General features: G+C 36.9%; 1 protein-coding gene across 1 annotated transcript; it reads left to right on the forward strand.

Moving 5' to 3' along the window:
• Positions 1–333: 333 nt before the first annotated feature.
• Positions 334–17,662, forward strand: LOC134702298 (caspase-3-like). Its single transcript, XM_063563280.1, has 2 exons — positions 334–494; positions 17,207–17,662. Exons 1-2 carry the CDS (start codon positions 359–361, stop codon positions 17,428–17,430), a joined length of 360 nt encoding a protein of 119 aa, XP_063419350.1. The 5' UTR covers positions 334–358; the 3' UTR covers positions 17,431–17,662.
• The last annotated feature ends 1,314 nt before the right edge of the window (positions 17,663–18,976 follow it).

An 18,976-nucleotide genomic window follows, 5' to 3' on the forward strand; every position in this document is an offset into this window, starting at 1 on the left:
TCATGAATGGTTACTTAATTGAGGAGTAAAACTGGTTGGAATAGTATGACTAGTGACAACTGTCATTGAAGTATTGTATCATGAATGAAGCATCAATGAGGATTGCAACTGGTTGGGATAATGTGAACGACCTTCCTTAAAACTGATTTCGACAATTAATCTCAAGTATTATTAACTTTTTAATTTAATTTCAGGTAAACCAAAAGTATTCCTCATTCAAGCTTGTCGTGGAAAAGAAGAGCTGGAAAAAGTGGTTGTGTCTGATTGTTTTGAAACTGAAATCCATACTGGACATGTTAAAGGGTATGATGAATTTCCTGGAACATGTGGAAACAGGCAAAGAAGAAATTCTGTTGAAATGTCTGTGTTCCAACCAGGATTTGTAGGTAAGCCATCTGGCTTATCAGAAATGTTCTCTACTGATGCTCATAGTTATTATTCTGAACATGTTCCAAAAGATGCTGACATTATTGTAGCATATGCAACAACACCAGGTAAACTATCTTTAATATTTTGTTTATGTTTAAGTTGACTTGCCTTTTCTGTGTGATATGTAAAATTTTATGCTGTTTATGTTGATGGGTTGGAAAATAAAACTGTTTACAACATTAAGAGACCAGATAAGAAATACAATGTGCAATAGTATAACGGGAAAACATGATGACAAAAACTGATATGACTCGAACCTCGTTCAGCTGAAATGGGTTGATGCCTTTCAACATCTGTTGAACAGGCCAGGCAAATACAAATAGGTTTTTATAAGTTGATTTTTTATCAGTTCTTGACCATTGGGATTATATTCTAAATGAGATTTATTGTAGTTATTATTAATAGAACGAAGAGGAAAATGGTAATTTTTTCAACATCATTGACTGGTAATTGAGTGCCAGCCAATGCTAGAGTTCAAATGTATCTCACCTGTCTTTTTACGTTTTGTCGTTGATATTCTTATTTCATTTTCACATTAAGATTATGAAAATATAAAACAATGTTGACTGATGTACCCATATTTTTGACATGTTTACCTATTAGGCCTGTTTGTTTTGTTAACGCATTGTTGTCAATATAATGGAATTTGATGTGACTGTCATACAAGTGAGAGGTTTAGCTAGCTATAAAACCAGGTTTAATCCACCAATTTCTACATAAGAAAATGCCTGTACCAAGTCAGGAATATGAAAGATGTTATCCATCGTTTGATGTGTTTGAGCTTCTGATTTTGCCATTTGATTAGGGACTTTCTGTTTTTAATTTTCCTTTTCTCCATGTGTTGATAGAGTGATCTAGTCACTTTTAACTTCAAAGGTTTCATATTGTAATAGAGTAATCTGCTAGCTTTTAACTTTAAGGCTACCATCTGTTGATTCAGTGGTCTGCTCATTTATTACTTCAAGACTACCATCTGTTGATTAAGTGATCTGCTCGCTTTTAACTTTAAGGCTACCATCTGTTGATTCAGTGGTCTGCTCATTTATTACTTCAAGGCTACCATCTGTTGATTAAGTGGTCTGCTCGCTTTTAACTTTAAGGCTACCATATGTTGATTCAGTAGTCTGCTCATTTGTTACGTCAAGGCTACCATCTGTTGATTAAGTGATCTGCTCGCTTTTAACTTCAAGGCTACCATCTATTGATAGAATGGTCTGCCCACTTTCAACTCTACGGCTTCCATCTGTAAATAAAGTGATTTGCTCACTTTTAACTTCACGGCTACCATCTGTTGATTCAGTGGTCTGCTCATTTATTACTTCAAGGCTACCATCTGTTGATAAAGTGATGTGCTCACTTCTAATTTCAATGCTGCCATCTATTGATAGAGTGATCTGCTCGCTTTTAATTTCAAGGCTACCATCTGTTGATAGAATGGTGTGCTCGCTTTTAACTTCAAGGCTACCATCTGTTGATAAAATGGTCTGCTCGCTTTTAACTTAAAGGCTACCATCTGTTGATAGAATGGTCTGCTCGCTTTTAACTTCAAGGCTACCATCTGTTGATAAAATGGTCTGCTCGCTTTTAACTTCAAGGCTACCATCTGTTGATAGAATGGTCTGCTCGCTTTTAACTTCAAGGCTACCATCTGTTGATAAAATGGTCTGCTCGCTTTTAACTTAAAGGCTACCATCTGTTGATAGAATGGTCTGCTCGCTTTTAACTTCAAGGCTACCATCTGTTGATAAAATGGTCTGCTCGCTTTTAACTTCAAGGCTACCATCTGTTGATAAAATGGTCTGCTCGTTTTTAACTTCAAGGCTACCATCTGTTGATAGAGTGGTCTGCTCGCTTTTAACATCAAGGTGTCCATCTGTTGACAGAATGGTCTGCTGATTTTTAACTTCAAAGCTTCCATCTGTTGATTAAGTGATCTGCTCGCTTTTAACTTCAAGGCTACCATCAATTGATAGAATGGTCTGCCCACTTTTAACTCTACGGCTTCCATCTGTTGACAAAGTGATTTGCTCACTTTTAACTTCACGGCTAGCATCTGTTAATAATGTGATGTGCTCACTTCTTATTTCAATGCTGCCATCTATTGATAGAGTGATCTGCTCGCTTTTAATTTCAAGGCTACCATCTGTTGATAGAATGGTGTGCTCGCTTTTAACTTCAAGGCTACCATCTGTTGATATAATGGTCTGCTCACTTTCAACTTCAAGGCTACCATCTGTTGATAGAATGGTGTGCTCGCTTTTAACTTCAAGGCTACCATCTGTTGATAGAATGGTCTGCTCGCTTTTAACTTCAAGGCTACCATCTGTTGATAGAATGGTCTGCTCGCTTTTAACTTCAAGGCTACCATCTGTTGATAGAATGGTCTGCTCGTTTTATAAATTCAAGGCTTCCATCTGTTGATAGAATGGTCTGCTCGCTTTTAACTTCAAGGTGTCCATCTGTTGATAGAGTGGTCTGCTCATTTTTAACTTCAAGGTGTCCATCTGTTGATAGAATGGTCTGCTCTTTTTTAACTTCAAGGCTTCAATCTGTAGATAGAATGGTCTGCTCACTTTTAACTTCACGGCTACCATCTGTTGATAGAGTGGTCTGCTCGCTTTTAACTTCAATGTAACCATCTGTTGATAGAATGGTCTGCTCGTTTTTAACTTCTAGGCTTCCATCTGTTGATAGAATGGTCTGCTCATTTTTGACTTCAAGGTGTCCATCTGTTGATAGAATGGTCTGCTCTTTTTTAACTTCACGGCTACCATCTGTTGATAGAGTGGTCTGCTCGCTTTTAACTTCAATTTAACCATCTGTTGATAGAATGGTCTGCTCGTTTTTAACTTCAAGGCTTCCATCTGTTGATAGAATGGTCTGCTCATTTTTGACTGCAAGGTGTCCATCTGTTGATAGAATGGTCTGCTCGCTGTTAACTTCAAGGTGTCCATCTGTTGATGGAATGGTCTGCTAGTTTTTAACTTCAAGGCTACCATCTGTTGATAGAATGGTCTGCTCGCTTTTAGGCTTCCATCTGTAGATAAAATGATCTGCTCACTTTTAATTCCAAGGCTACCATCTGTTAATAGAGTGGTCTGCTCACTTTTAATTTCACGGCGTCCTTCTGTTGATATAGTGATCTGCTTACTCTTAACTTCAAGGCTACCATCTGTTGATAAAGTGAACTGCCCATTTTTAACTGCACGGCTTCCATATGTTGATAGAGTGGTCTGTCCACTTTTAACTTCACGGTGTCCATCTGTTGATACAGTGATCTAGTCACTTTTCACTTCAAGGCTACCATCTGTTGATTCAGTGATCTGCTCACTTTTAACGTCTAGTCTTTAAGGACTTGTGGTGTTTAATATCAACATAATGTTAGATGCTCTAGCGGAGTTAACAATTTTTCTTAATATCTTATAAAAAGTTAAAAAGAGACTGCAAATGATCGTTGTCTAGGGCATTCTGGGTAAATGCTGATTTGTATTTCGTGTACATTCTACCCATTAGCTGGGTATAGACTCTTTTTAACTGCTGGACGGTATGAACATAAATGATGTTTTCATTGATATATGAACTTTTTTTTATCATATATTGCAATATTGAAGGTAAGAATTAGTAAAAAAATAACCATTTTTCAAAAGTGCAGTGTTTTAATGCTGATCTTTTTCTTTGTTATTCTTTAAGATATTTGTTGATTAGTTCATGCTTTAAGAAAATGTCATAACATTCCTTAGGTTGTTGCAAAACACTCCAATGGAATTATATCAGATTTGATTATAATACCCCCCTTGGAAATATTGGTTTTGTGGATTATATTTTGAATTTTTGGAGGGCATTAGAAAGTGTAATCAAATACATCAATACAAAATATCTGGAGAGTTAATGTGATTTTTGTCGAGCCTGCGACTTTTGTCGCAGAAAGCTCCACAATGGGATAGTGATCCTGCTGCGACGGTGTTAAGTAGCTTCTTAAAAGAAGGTGAAAGACCTAGATGCTGCATACTATGTATATAGATGCTTAACCATGAAAATAAGGTCAAGGACAATATAAATGTGACAGACGGAAACTTTGTAACATAAGGCGTCTATATGTTACAAAGATTTCGTCTGTCACATGTATATTGTCCTTGACCTTATTTTCATGGTTCAGTGACTACTTCGTAAAAAGTGAAGATTTCTTGTAATGTTAATTTCACTTTTATTATGAGTAATAAGATAACTATAGTTGGTATGTTCGTACCTTACAAGGTCCTCATGCCCGTCAGACAGTTTTCATTTGACCTTGACCTCATTTCATGGATCAGTGAACAAGATTACGTTTTGGTGGTCAAGTCCGTATCTCAGATACTATATGCAATAGGTCTAGTATAGCTGGTGTATGGAAGGGTTGTAAGGTATAAATGTCCAACTGCAAGTGTCATCTGACCTTGACTCCATTTTCAGTGGTTATAGTTAAGTTTTTGTGTTTTGGTCAGGTTTTTCTTATACTGTATGCTGTAGGTATACTATACAATGAAGTTGGTGTATGAATTGATTGTAAGGTACGCATGTCCAAGTGGCAGGTGTCATATGACTTTGACCTCATTTTCATGGTTCAATGGTCAAAGTTTAGTTTTTGTTGAGTTTTTTTCCTTTTTCTAATACTATATGCAATGCATGGGTCAACTATATTTGGTGTATAGACATATTTTATTATGTACATGTCAGACTCGCAGGTTTTATCACCTCATTTTCACGTTTCGTAACTTACTGTTTAGCTTTTGTGTTTTGGTCTGTTTTTCTTAAACTATAAGCAATAGGTCAAGTATATTTGGTGTATGGAAGGATTTTAAGCTGTTAATATCTGTCACGATTCCGTCACGATTAAGTGATTCACTATAAAACCAACCAAAATGTTTCTGAAAAAAAGCCCCCCCCCCCCCCCTAAATCCGCCTCTGAACTCGGTGAAGTTTTATTAATCGAGTACTCATTTGATTTACCGAGTGATACTCGAGTATTCGCTTGGTAAAATATTTACAAAATGGAAACACTAAACTATACCCATGTTACCTATTGTTTGTTGTTCGTTGTAATGAACGTAAAACTCTCATCATTATTAGATACATAAATGTAGGACCTGATTAACTAGTCCCAGAAATTGTATATCCTAATTAGCTCATTTACTACATGCACTAATTATGTAAAAGAGGGACGAAAGATACCAAAGGGACAGTCAAACTCATAAATCTAAAACAAACTGACAACGCCATGGCTAAAAATGAAAAAAGACAAACAGAAAAACAATAGTACACATGACACAACATAGAAAACTAAAGAATAAACAACACGAACCCCACCAAAAACTAGGGGTGATCTCAGGTGCTCCGGAAGGGTAAGCAGATCCTGCTCCACATGCGGCACCCGTCGTGTTGCTTATGTGATTACAAATCCGATAAATAGTCTAATTCGGTAGGTCAAATTCATGAAAGGGAAGGGGATTGTAGTTACGACGTGAGGAACATATCCGATATCGTTTGTGAAATTGTTATTCCATAACGGTCAACCAACTCGTGATGGCGTCCGTAAAATTTACGAAGGGATGATTTCAACTTCACCATTTGGAACTCTTGATTTAATAGCTTCCTTGTGAGCAGTAACCCTCTATCAAGAAAATCATGATAGGAAATGCAAGCACGGGAATATCGTATCAATTGAGAGATATATACCCCGTATGCAGGTGCTGCTGGAATGTTGCTACTTAGAAATGGAAAGTTCACAATTAGAAAGCTGAAATCATCTCTTTTGTCGTAAAGTTTTGTCTTCAACCGACCCTCATTGTCAATTTCTAGATGTAAGTCAAGATATGAAGCTGACTTAACTGTATCTGTAGTATCCTTTATCTCCAATTCGATGGGATAGATGCGTTCCACATAGCCACCAAACTTTGAATTGTTTAGTGAAAGAACGTCATCTATATAGCGGAAAGTAGAGTTAAAGGATATTGCTAACTTCTTATCTTTCTTCCTAAGAAGTTCCTGCATGAAGTCAGCCTCATAATAATAAAGAAACAAGTCAGCAAGTAGAGGGGCACAGTTTGTTCCCATTGGGATGCCGACAGTCTGTTGAAAAACACGTCCTCCGAACGTAACAAATATGTTGTCAATCAAGAAATCCAGCATCTTGATAATATCGGTTTCAGAGAATTTTTTGTTTGAATCAGAGTGATTCTTTACAAAGTAGGATTTATCCCTCCCTAAGACAAGATACTTGTATCTACGTTGGCCATTCTTTTTTATGAAGCAAAGTAATACCAACTCTTTTAATTTGTCTTTAAGTTTGGAATGTGGAATACTTGTGTAAAGAGTAGAGAAGTCAAATGTTTTAATACTGTTACAAGATGAAAGAGAGTTAGATTGTATGTACTCTAAAAGATCTTTGGAATTTTTAAGTATCCACATCTGATTCACGCCACCTCTAGAATAGGCAGTTTCACAATAACTTTGAAGCCCGTCTTTGATTGCTGATAAAATGGATGTTAATAATTTAGAAAGAGGTTTTGTGGACACTTTGAAGACCCAGCAATATACCGCTGTTTGTAAGGACACTTATGTAGTTTAGGTATCCAATACAGTGATGGAAGATCCAGTTCTTCATCTTTGGTTGAAATACCAAAGGAACAAAGAACAGACCTATGATTATCCAGGATTTCCTCCTTGGTAAGTGTCGTGAGGGTATATGTTGAGTTTCCAAGTTAATTGTCTATACCTAATTCGTTTATCAAGCAATTAATGTAATGACTTTTACAAACAAAAACGATGTTATTTGGGGCTTTGTCTGCGGGGACAACAACATATTTATCATGGAGGTCGGATAGGTGTTTAGCAACATTTGGGTCTTTAAAAATTGACGTAGCATGGGCATTGATGGACCCATTCAGTTTCTTAATTCTGATTTGTATTAAGGACCTCACTGCCTTTATCCATTCGAATAGAGTGTCTACGTCTTCCTTCTCGCGCTTAGCCCATTGCCTGGCATAATCCTCGACTGAATCCATCAAAATTTTTAAGTTGTATTTCCAATTGATGGATTTAGGCTCACGATATTTCGGACCTTTCGATAACACGTTTCGTAGAGAAGTGTTATAAACAATGTTAAGGTCACCGGTAATAACGTGGCCATCAGGATTATATGTGAATTGGGAACTAGCACAAGTGCAATCAGGAGGTTTAGACTTGAATTCGTCAATATCAAGATCCTGCAAAACGCGTTTGTAATTGAAAATTTTAGTGGCAATAGGTTTGGTATAGGTATAAGAAATTATTGGTACAGACTGGTCTTTAAAATAAGGAGGTATTTTCGATTGAACTAATTTATGATGAAGGATATTGCCAAGGTTGACGCCATCGAGACCTTTGTTGGCAAAGGAAAGATTTAGAAAAGATATTTTCTCTTTTTCATCTTTTCCTATGCGAACTGGCTTGAAAAGTCTGTGACTTGCAATATCCGAAATTATAGCTTCAAGTTTGTATTGGTTGTAATGAGGGTTTGTAACAGTGGATTCCAAACATAAATTGAACAGAGAATGAAGTTTTGAAAGGGGTAATGAATAAAGTTTCGTGCGAATGTGATGAATACCTAACGGTTTTTGTATGAATGGCAGCAAGTCATTAATAGAGACATCATGCAGAGAGGGTGATGTATAATGACGATGACCATGACTGCGTCTACGTCGAGGAGTCGAGTTGAAAATATTCATCACATTCACCGAGTTAAACGAAGGACTAGATAGAATACCTATACCATCAATTTTGTCATTGCAGCCATACGGTGTTGCAGTTCCCAATTGTCTAATCCAGTAGTCTTTTTTTGTCTACGGAGAGTCGTTGAAAGATTAGGATTGTTAGAGCTATGGTATATCTTTTCGATAATGCGAACTGTCATAGAAACGATGGAATGATCGGGCTGATTGAAATGCTGGTATAGAATGTCGTTAGCATTGAGGTTAATGTCTGATCTATGACCGCACATCCGTTTGTTTAGCCTTCCTTTCGTTTCACCGACGTATACCAATCCGCAAAGGTTGCACTCTAATCCGTAGACGACATTTATCGATTTACAATTCAGATCATCGTAACTTCTGGTAAAATATGACTTCTTGGTCAAATTGCTAGTGAATTCAGCATCTGTAATTAAAATAGCACAAGTTTTGCAGCCTTTGGTCTCACATTTTGAAATGCGACAGTGTTGTACTGTGTCATCAAAAACCAAAATGTCTTTGAGGAGAACTGAACATGGCTGTATATGTGTAATGTTGCTGTTGTCACTAGGACGATGATCTGAATGAGTCGTGTTTGGGATATTTGTCATGTCTGGTGATGAGGAGACACCTGCCGTATCAGACGACACCGTGTCCATGGTGACGTCTGTTTCTGACCTTTTTATACTGGGCGACGTCCGAGCCAGTTTCCTTTTAGTTCTTCGTAAGTTCATGCAATTGTAGTTTTGCTACTGGGCGGATGATATCCTCGAGGACAAAATGTCCACCAGCAGAGACATCGACCCAGTGGTAATAAAAGAGGGACGAAAGATACCAAAGGGACAGTCAAACTCATAAATCTAAAACAAACTGACAACGCCATGGCTAAAAATGAAAAAGACAAACAGAAAAACAATAGTACACATGACACAACATAGAAAATTAAAGAATAAACAACACGAACCCCACCAAAAACTAGGGGTGATCTCAGGTGCTCCGGAAGGGTAAACAGATCCTGCTCCACAGGCAGCACCCGTCGTGTTGCTTATTTGATTACAAATCCGGTAAGTAGTCTAATTCGGTAGGTCAAATTCATGAAAGGGAAGGGGATTGTAGTGACGACGTGAGGAACATATCCGATATCATTTGTGAAATGGTTATTCCATAACGGTCAACCAACTCGTGATGGCGTCCGTAAAATTTACGAAGGGATGATTTCAACTTCACCATTTGGAACTCTTGATTTAATAGCTTCCTTGTGAGCAGTAACCCTCTATCAAGAAAATCATGATAGGAAATGCAAGCACGGGAATATCGTATCAATTGAGAGATATATACCCCGTATGCAGGTGCTGCTGGAATGTTGCTACTTAGAAATGGAAAGTTCACAATTGGAAAGCTGAAATCATCTCTTTTGTCGTAAAGTTTTGTCTTCAACCGACCCTCATTGTCAATTTCTAGATGTAAGTCAAGATATGAAGCTGACTTAACTGTATCTGTAGTATCCTTTATCTCCAATTCGATGGGATAGATGCGTTCCACATAGTCACCAAACTTTGAATTGTTTAGTGAAAGAACGTCATCTATATAGCGGAAAGTAGAGTTAAAGAATATTGCTAACTTTTTATCTTTCTTCCTAAGAAGTTCCTGCATGAAGTCAGCCTCATAATAATAAAGAAACAAGTCAGCAAGTAGAGGGGCACAGTTTGTTCCCATTGGGATGCCGACAGTCTGTTGAAAAAAACGTCCTCCGAACGTAACAAATATGTTGTCAATCAAGAAATCCAGCATCTTGATAATATCGGTTTCAGAGAATTTTTTTGTTTGAATCAGAGTGATTCTTTACAAAGTAGGATTTATCCCTCCCTAAGACAAGATACTTGTATCTACGTTGGCCATTCTTTTTTATGAAACAAAGTAATACCAACTCTTTTAATTTGTCTTTAAGTTTGGAATGTGGAATACTTGTGTAAAGAGTAGAGAAGTCAAATGTTTTAATACTGTTACAAGATGAAAGAGAGTTAGATTGTATGTACTCTAAAAGATCTTTGGAATTTTTAAGTATCCACATCTGATTCACGCCACCTCTAGAATAGGCAGTTTCACAATAACTTTGAAGCCCGTCTTTGATTGCTGATAAAATGGATGTTAATAATTTAGAAAGAGGTTTTGTGGAGCACTTGGAAGACCCAGCAATATACCGCTGTTTGTAAGGACACTTATGTAGTTTAGGTATCCAATACAGTGATGGAAGATCCAGTTCTTCATCTTTGGTTGAAATACCAAAGGAACAAAGAACAGACCTATGATTATCCAGGATTTCCTCTTTGGTAAGTGTCGTGAGGGTATATGTTGAGTTTCCAAGTTAATTGTCTATACCTAATTCGTTTATCAAGCAATTAATGTAATGACTTTTACAGACAAAAACGATGTTATTTGGGCTTTGTCTGCGGGGACAACAACATATTTATCATGGAGGTCGGATAGGTGTTTAGCAACATTTGGGTCTTTAAAAATTGACGTAGCATGGACATTGATGGACCCATTCCGTTTCTTAATTCTGATTTGTATTAAGGACCTCACTGCCTTTATCCATTCGGATAGAGTGTCTTCGTCTTCCTTCTCGCGCTTAGCCCATTGCCTGGCATAATCCTCGACTGAATCCATCAACATTTTTTAGTTGTATTTCCAATTGATGGATTTAGGCTCACGATATTTCGGACCTTTCGATTACACGTTTCGTAGAGAAGTGTTATTAACAATGTTAAGGTCACCGGTAATAACGTGGCCAGCAGGATTATATGTGAATTGGGAACTAGCACCAGTGCAATCAGGAGCTTTAGACTTGAATTCGTCAATATCGAGATCCTGCAAAACGCGTTTGTAATTGAAAATTTTAGTTGCAAAAGGTTTGGTATAGGTATAAGAAATTATTGGTACAGACTGGTCTTTAAAATAAGGAGGTATTTTCGATTGAACTAATTTATGATGAAGGATATTGCCAAGGTTGACGCCATCGAGACCTTTGTTGGCAAAGGAAAGATTTAGAAAAGATATTTTCTCTTTTTCATCTTTTCCTATGCGAACTGGCTTGAAAAGTCTGTGACTTGCAATATCCGAAATTATAGCTTCAAGTTTGTATTGGTTGTAATGAGGGTTTGTAACAGTGGATTCCAAACATAAATTGAACAGAGAATGAAGTTTTGAAAGGGGTAATGAATAAAGTTTCGTGCGAATGTGATGAATACCTAACGGTTTTTGTATGAATGGCAGCAAGTCATTAATAGAGACATCATGCAGAGAGGGTGATGTATAATGACGATGACCATGACTGCGTCTACGTCGAGGAGTCGAGTTGAAAATATTCATCACATTCACCGAGTTAAACGAAGGACTAGATAGAATACCTATACCATCAATTTTGTCATTGCAGCCATACGGTGTTGCAGTTCCCAATTGTCTAATCCAGTAGTCTTTTTTTGTCTACGGAGAGTCGTTGAAAGATTAGGATTGTTAGAGCTATGGTATATCTTTTCGATAATGCGAACTGTCATAGAAACGATGGAATGATCGGGCTGATTGAAATGCTGGTATAGAATGTCGTTAGCATTGAGGTTAATGTCTGATCTATGACCGCACATCCGTTTGTTTAGCCTTCCTTTCGTTTCACCGACGTATACCAATCCGCAAAGGTTGCACTCTAATCCGTAGACGACATTTATCGATTTACAATTCAGATCATCGTAACTTCTGGTAAAATATGACTTCTTGGTCAAATTGCTAGTGAATTCAGCATCTGTAATTAAAATAGCACAAGTTTTGCAGCCTTTGGTCTCACATTTTGAAATGCGACAGTGTTGTACTGTGTCATCAAAAACCAAAATGTCTTTGAGGAGAACTGAACATGGCTGTATATGTGTAATGTTGCTGTTGTCACTAGGACGATGATCTGAATGAGTCGTGTTTGGGATATTTGTCATGTCTGGTGATGAGGAGACACCTGCCGTATCAGACGACACCGTGTCCATGGTGACGTCTGTTTCTGACCTTTTTATACTGGGCGACGTCCGAGCCAGTTTCCTTTTAGTTCTTCGTAAGTTCATGCAATTGTAGTTTTGCTACTGGGCGGATGATATCCTCGAGGACAAAATGTCCACCAGCAGAGACATCGACCCAGTGGTAATAAAAGAGGGACGAAAGATACCAAAGGGACAGTCAAACTCATAAATCTAAAACAAACTGACAACGCCATGGCTAAAAATGAAAAAGACAAACAGAAAAACAATAGTACACATGACACAACATAGAAAATTAAAGAATAAACAACACGAACCCCACCAAAAACTAGGGGTGATCTCAGGTGCTCCGGAAGGGTAAACAGATCCTGCTCCACAGGCAGCACCCGTCGTGTTGCTTATGTGATTACAAATCCGGTAAGTAGTCTAATTCGGTAGGTCAAATTCATGAAAGGGAAGGGGATTGTAGTTACGACGTGAGGAACATATCCGATATCATTTGTGAAATGGTTATTCCATAACGGTCAACCAACTCGTGATGGCGTCCGTAAAATTTACGAAGGGATGATTTCAACTTCACCATTTGGAACTCTTGATTTAATAGCTTCCTTGTGAGCAGTAACCCTCTATCAAGAAAATCATGATAGGAAATGCAAGCACGGGAATATCGTATCAATTGAGAGATATATACCCCGTATGCAGGTGCTGCTGGAATGTTGCTACTTAGAAATGGAAAGTTCACAATTGGAAAGCTGAAATCATCTCTTTTGTCGTAAAGTTTTGTCTTCAACCGACCCTCATTGTCAATTTCTAGATGTAAGTCAAGATATGAAGCTGACTTAACTGTATCTGTAGTATCCTTTATCTCCAATTCGATGGGATAGATGCGTTCCACATAGTCACCAAACTTTGAATTGTTTAGTGAAAGAACGTCATCTATATAGCGGAAAGTAGAGTTAAAGAATATTGCTAACTTTTTATCTTTCTTCCTAAGAAGTTCCTGCATGAAGTCAGCCTCATAATAATAAAGAAACAAGTCAGCAAGTAGAGGGGCACAGTTTGTTCCCATTGGGATGCCGACAGTCTGTTGAAAAAAACGTCCTCCGAACGTAACAAATATGTTGTCAATCAAGAAATCCAGCATCTTGATAATATCGGTTTCAGAGAATTTTTTTGTTTGAATCAGAGTGATTCTTTACAAAGTAGGATTTATCCCTCCCTAAGACAAGATACTTGTATCTACGTTGGCCATTCTTTTTTATGAAGCAAAGTAATACCAACTCTTTTAATTTGTCTTTAAGTTTGGAATGTGGAATACTTGTGTAAAGAGTAGAGAAGTCAAATGTTTTAATACTGTTACAAGATGAAAGAGAGTTAGATTGTATGTACTCTAAAAGATCTTTGGAATTTTTAAGTATCCACATCTGATTCACGCCACCTCTAGAATAGGCAGTTTCACAATAACTTTGAAGCCCGTCTTTGATTGCTGATAAAATGGATGTTAATAATTTAGAAAGAGGTTTTGTGGAGCACTTGGAAGACCCAGCAATATACCGCTGTTTGTAAGGACACTTATGTAGTTTAGGTATCCAATACAGTGATGGAAGATCCAGTTCTTCATCTTTGGTTGAAATACCAAAGGAACAAAGAACAGACCTATGATTATCCAGGATTTCCTCTTTGGTAAGTGTCGTGAGGGTATATGTTGAGTTTCCAAGTTAATTGTCTATACCTAATTCGTTTATCAAGCAATTAATGTAATGACTTTTACAGACAAAAACGATGTTATTTGGGCTTTGTCTGCGGGGACAACAACATATTTATCATGGAGGTCGGATAGGTGTTTAGCAACATTTGGGTCTTTAAAAATTGACGTAGCATGGACATTGATGGACCCATTCCGTTTCTTAATTCTGATTTGTATTAAGGACCTCACTGCCTTTATCCATTCGGATAGAGTGTCTTCGTCTTCCTTCTCGCGCTTAGCCCATTGCCTGGCATAATCCTCGACTGAATCCATCAACATTTTTTAGTTGTATTTCCAATTGATGGATTTAGGCTCACGATATTTCGGACCTTTCGATTACACGTTTCGTAGAGAAGTGTTATTAACAATGTTAAGGTCACCGGTAATAACGTGGCCAGCAGGATTATATGTGAATTGGGAACTAGCACCAGTGCAATCAGGAGCTTTAGACTTGAAGTCGTCAATATCGAGATCCTGCAAAACGCGTTTGTAATTGAAAATTTTAGTTGCAAAAGGTTTGGTATAGGTATAAGAAATTATTGGTACAGACTGGTCTTTAAAATAAGGAGGTATTTTCGATTGAACTAATTTATGATGAAGGATATTGCCAAGGTTGACGCCATCGAGACCTTTGTTGGCAAAGGAAAGATTTAGAAAAGATATTTTCTCTTTTTCATCTTTTCCAATGCAAACTGGCTTGAAAAGTCTGTGACTTGCAATATCCGAAATTACAGCTTGAAGTTTGTATTGGTTTGAATGAGGGTTTGTAACAGTGGATTCCAAACATAAATTGAACAGAGAATGAAGTTTTGAAAGGGGTAATGAATAAAGTTTCGTGCGAATGTGATGAATACCTAACGGTTTTTGTATGAATGGCAGCAAGTCATTAATAGAGACATCATGCAGAGAGGGTGATGTATAATGACGATGACCATGACTGCGTCTACGTCGAGGAGTCGAGTTGAAAATATTCATCACATTCACCGAGTTACACGAAGGACTAGATAGAATACCTATACCATCAATTTTGTCATTGCAGCCATACGGTGTTGCAGTTCCCAATTGTCTAATCCAGTAGTCTTCTTTTTGTCTATGGAGAGTCGTTGAAAGATTAGGATTGTTAGAGCTATGGTATATCTTTTCGATAATGCGAACTTTCATAGAAACGATGGAATGATCGGGCTGATTGAAATGCTGGTATAGAATGTCGTTAGCATTGAGGTTAATGTCTGATCTATGACCGCACATCCGTTTGTTTAGCCTTCCTTTCGTTTCACCGACGTATACCAATCCGCAAAGGTTGCACTCTAATCCGTAGACGACATTTATCGATTTACAATTCAGATCATCGTAACTTCTGGTAAAATATGACTTCTTGGTCAAATTGCTAGTGAATTCAGCATCTGTAATTAAAATAGCACAAGTTTTGCAGCCTTTGGTCTCACATTTTGAAATGCGACAGTGTTGTACTGTGTCATCAAAAACCAAAATGTCTTTAAGGAGAACTGAACATAGCTGTATATGTGTAATGTTGCTGTTGTCACTAGTACGATGATCTGAATGAGTCGTGTTTGGGATATTTGTCATGTCTGGTGATGAGGGGACACCTGCCGTATCAGACGACACCATGTCCATGGTGACGTCTGTTTCGGACCTTTTTATACTGGGCGACGTCCGAACCATTTTCCTGTTAGTTCTTCGTAAGTTCATGCAATTGTAGTTTTGCTACTGGGCGGAATGTCCACCAGCAGAGACATCGACCCACTGGTAATTAAAGAGGGACGAAAGATACCAAAGGGACAGTCAAACTCATAAATCTAAAACAAACTGACAACGCCATGGCTAAAAATGAAAAAGACAAACAGAAAAACAATAGTACACATGACACAACATAGAAAACTAAAGAATAAACAACACGAACCCCACCAAAAACTAGGGGTGATCTCAGGTGCTCCGGAAGGGTAAGCAGATCCTGCTCCACATGCGGCACCCGTCGTGTTGCTTATGTGATTCAACATGCGGCACCCGTCGTGTTGCTTATGTGATTCCACATGCGGCACCCGTCGTGTTGCTTATGTGATTCCACATGCGGCACCCGTCGTGTTGCTTATGTGATTCCACATGCGGCACCCGTCGTGTTGCTTATGTGATTCCATATGCGGCACCCGTCCTGTTGCTTATGTGATTCCACATGCGGCACCCGTCGTGTTGCTTATGTGACAATTATCTGATCAATTAATCAATAAACATCTATAGAAAATTGTAAACTCAAACAACAGTATTTGTGAATCGTACAAAAACACATTAAGTGATCAAAAAAGGTGTTATAATTATGACTTACTAATTGTATAATGGCTTTAACCATTCTCTGAGGGTCGACACAGGGTTGTACAGATTATTTTTTATTTATGTTTTTATTAAGAAATATTATCTTCAACTTTTCTAGGACGAGTCGATTTCTCGACTTTTTACCGTAACGTAACAGTATTACTGATAAAAAAACATTGCTCTGACGGTACAGCGGTGGTGGAATGAATAAGACACGATTAGCTAAAAGTGTAAGCATAGGAACTGTCCTCTTCTTCATAGCTAGCTACCTCTGTTCGAGGGAATTTTAAATGACAATTAAACGCAAACTTTCGAAACGTATTTTATTTTGAATTATATTTAATTTCACAGGAGGTGCTTTTGATAGAAAATATTGTCCTTTAATTAGGCAACAACATTCTAACAGAAACTGATAAGTCAAGTATCATTTTGGTATTCGATACTCGGTAGTACCGAGCATTAATCGAGTACTCGTTGACATCCCTAAATTATATCGTGTAGTGAAGGATTGTAAGGTGTGCATGTATTTCTCGTTTGATTTATCTGACCTTGACCTCATTTTCTTGGATCATGTTAATTTTATGTGATAGTTGTAGTAAAGCTTTATATTTAGGACTATATACATAATATCAATGGTAAGTAAAAAAGGCAAGACATTTCAGCATGTGCACTCTTGTCTGAGTTACAATTTTGCAAATTGTTTCGGTAGATGTTGCTGACTCAATAAGCAGATTTTGCATGCAATATTAATTTCTATTCCGGTGGGGAATACTTCATTTATATAAAGTGATACATGTTTACTTCCATAGTATGTGTTTGATGCAGTCTTTTGGGTCAGTATGAATGATCTATTTTCACTATAACAAATTAAAATTCAATCATCTAAAAAAATATTGGAACAACTAGTTAATTATAAAAGTTACAGTTTTTCTTTTAAATTACAGGATATATATCAATTCGAAATATTCATGAAGGAGCATTTTTCATAAGAGCTTTCGTGTCTGTTGCCAAGAATAAATACAATGAGGAACATATCGAGGAGATATTAAGAAATGTGAGAAGTGAATTAGCTACGAATCCAGAATATGCACCACAATCTGGAAGCTTGGCAGGAAAATGTCAGATGGGAATGTTAGAGACTACATCTACGAAGAAGTTTTTCTTGTAATGACTTTTTTATGAATAAATGAAACCTTTTTGTTTATTCATCAAACATTGAAAATAGCGTCTCAACTTTATTATATGTCAACTGAAATCAACACCAGTCTGTTTGATTATAATATATGTTGATCAGCTTGTCATTTAGATACCTGGTTAAGTTAGCATTGTGACAGGGGAGAGATATAACCATAAAGTCTGAAATAGAAAGCAGTTCAAAATTTTCAGAGTTGTTTGTATAATCAGAGAAAGATACTACGTACTAGTACTACTAATAACGTATACATGTATTTGTTGACAAATGTGGCACCAATTATTGTTTATTATTCAAGACATGTAATTGGCCATTATGTGGGGTGCTGTGAATATCCTACCGATTACTTGATTGATTGATTGATTGATTGAGTGGTGTGTAACGAAGTACCTGGAGAGAACCACGATATTCGGTAGAAAAACTGACAATCTTAGTCAATTAAGATTATAATCAAATGCACCTGCCCCGTACGGGATTTAAACTCATGGATAACCTGAACTTGAAAACTTTTAATAAATGTGTGGCTACATAATTAAGAATGATTAAATGTTCATTCAATGAAAGATTTCTGTTATACAATTTGAGTTGTAGATGTGATGTTGTCTCAGAGAGAAACTTCCACATGTATATATGTTACACTGTTTATTTCAATGTTTTAGATGGTAAAACAAACAATTGTTCTCGATACAAAGTTGGAGGTTTTCAATTAAACTTAAGGTCCAGTTTTATTTTCTTTCCTTTCGCCATTAATGGTGTTTTTATGAAAATACAAACTTTTGTGAGCGATAGTTCATTTATTATACCTTTTTTTTTGTTCTGCATTATATGTTCTTTTGTTCGTCCGTTCGTTCGTCCATCTGTCCAGCTTCAGGTTGTAGCTTTTAATCAGGTAGTTTTACAACTTTCCTTGTACAGATAATTGAAATATTTTAGCACTATCATTGTATATATAATTGACATATGTTATCACTATCATTGTACATATAATTGACATACTTTAGCGCTATCATTGTACATATAATTGACACATTTTAGCACTATCATTGTACTTATAATGGACATATTTTAGCACTATCATTGTACATATAATTGACATACTTTAGCACTATCATTGTACATATAATTGACATACTTTAGCACTATCATTGTACATATAATTGACATATTTTAGCACTATCATTGTACATATAATTGACATATTTTAGCACTACCATTGTACATATAAGTGATGTATTTTACAACTTTCATTGTACAGAAAATTGACATATTTTAACAATGTCATTTTACCTTATTATTGAAAAACTTAAGCAGTGCCATTGTACATATAATTGAAAAATTTTAGATATATTATTGTACACAGAATTTACAGATTTACAAATATTTTTTTAAAAATAGCATCATCACTATAAAGAATACAGAGATGTGGTTTAATTGCCGACTATCCACCAAAGTTCAAATGAAGCGGATGTAAGCACTTTCAGGCAACTGCACGGCATCAACAATGAGAAAACCTTATACTGTA

This window comes from Mytilus trossulus, unplaced genomic scaffold (genome assembly GCF_036588685.1).
Source record: "Mytilus trossulus isolate FHL-02 unplaced genomic scaffold, PNRI_Mtr1.1.1.hap1 h1tg000429l__unscaffolded, whole genome shotgun sequence".
NCBI lineage: Eukaryota > Metazoa > Mollusca > Bivalvia > Mytilida > Mytilidae > Mytilus > Mytilus trossulus.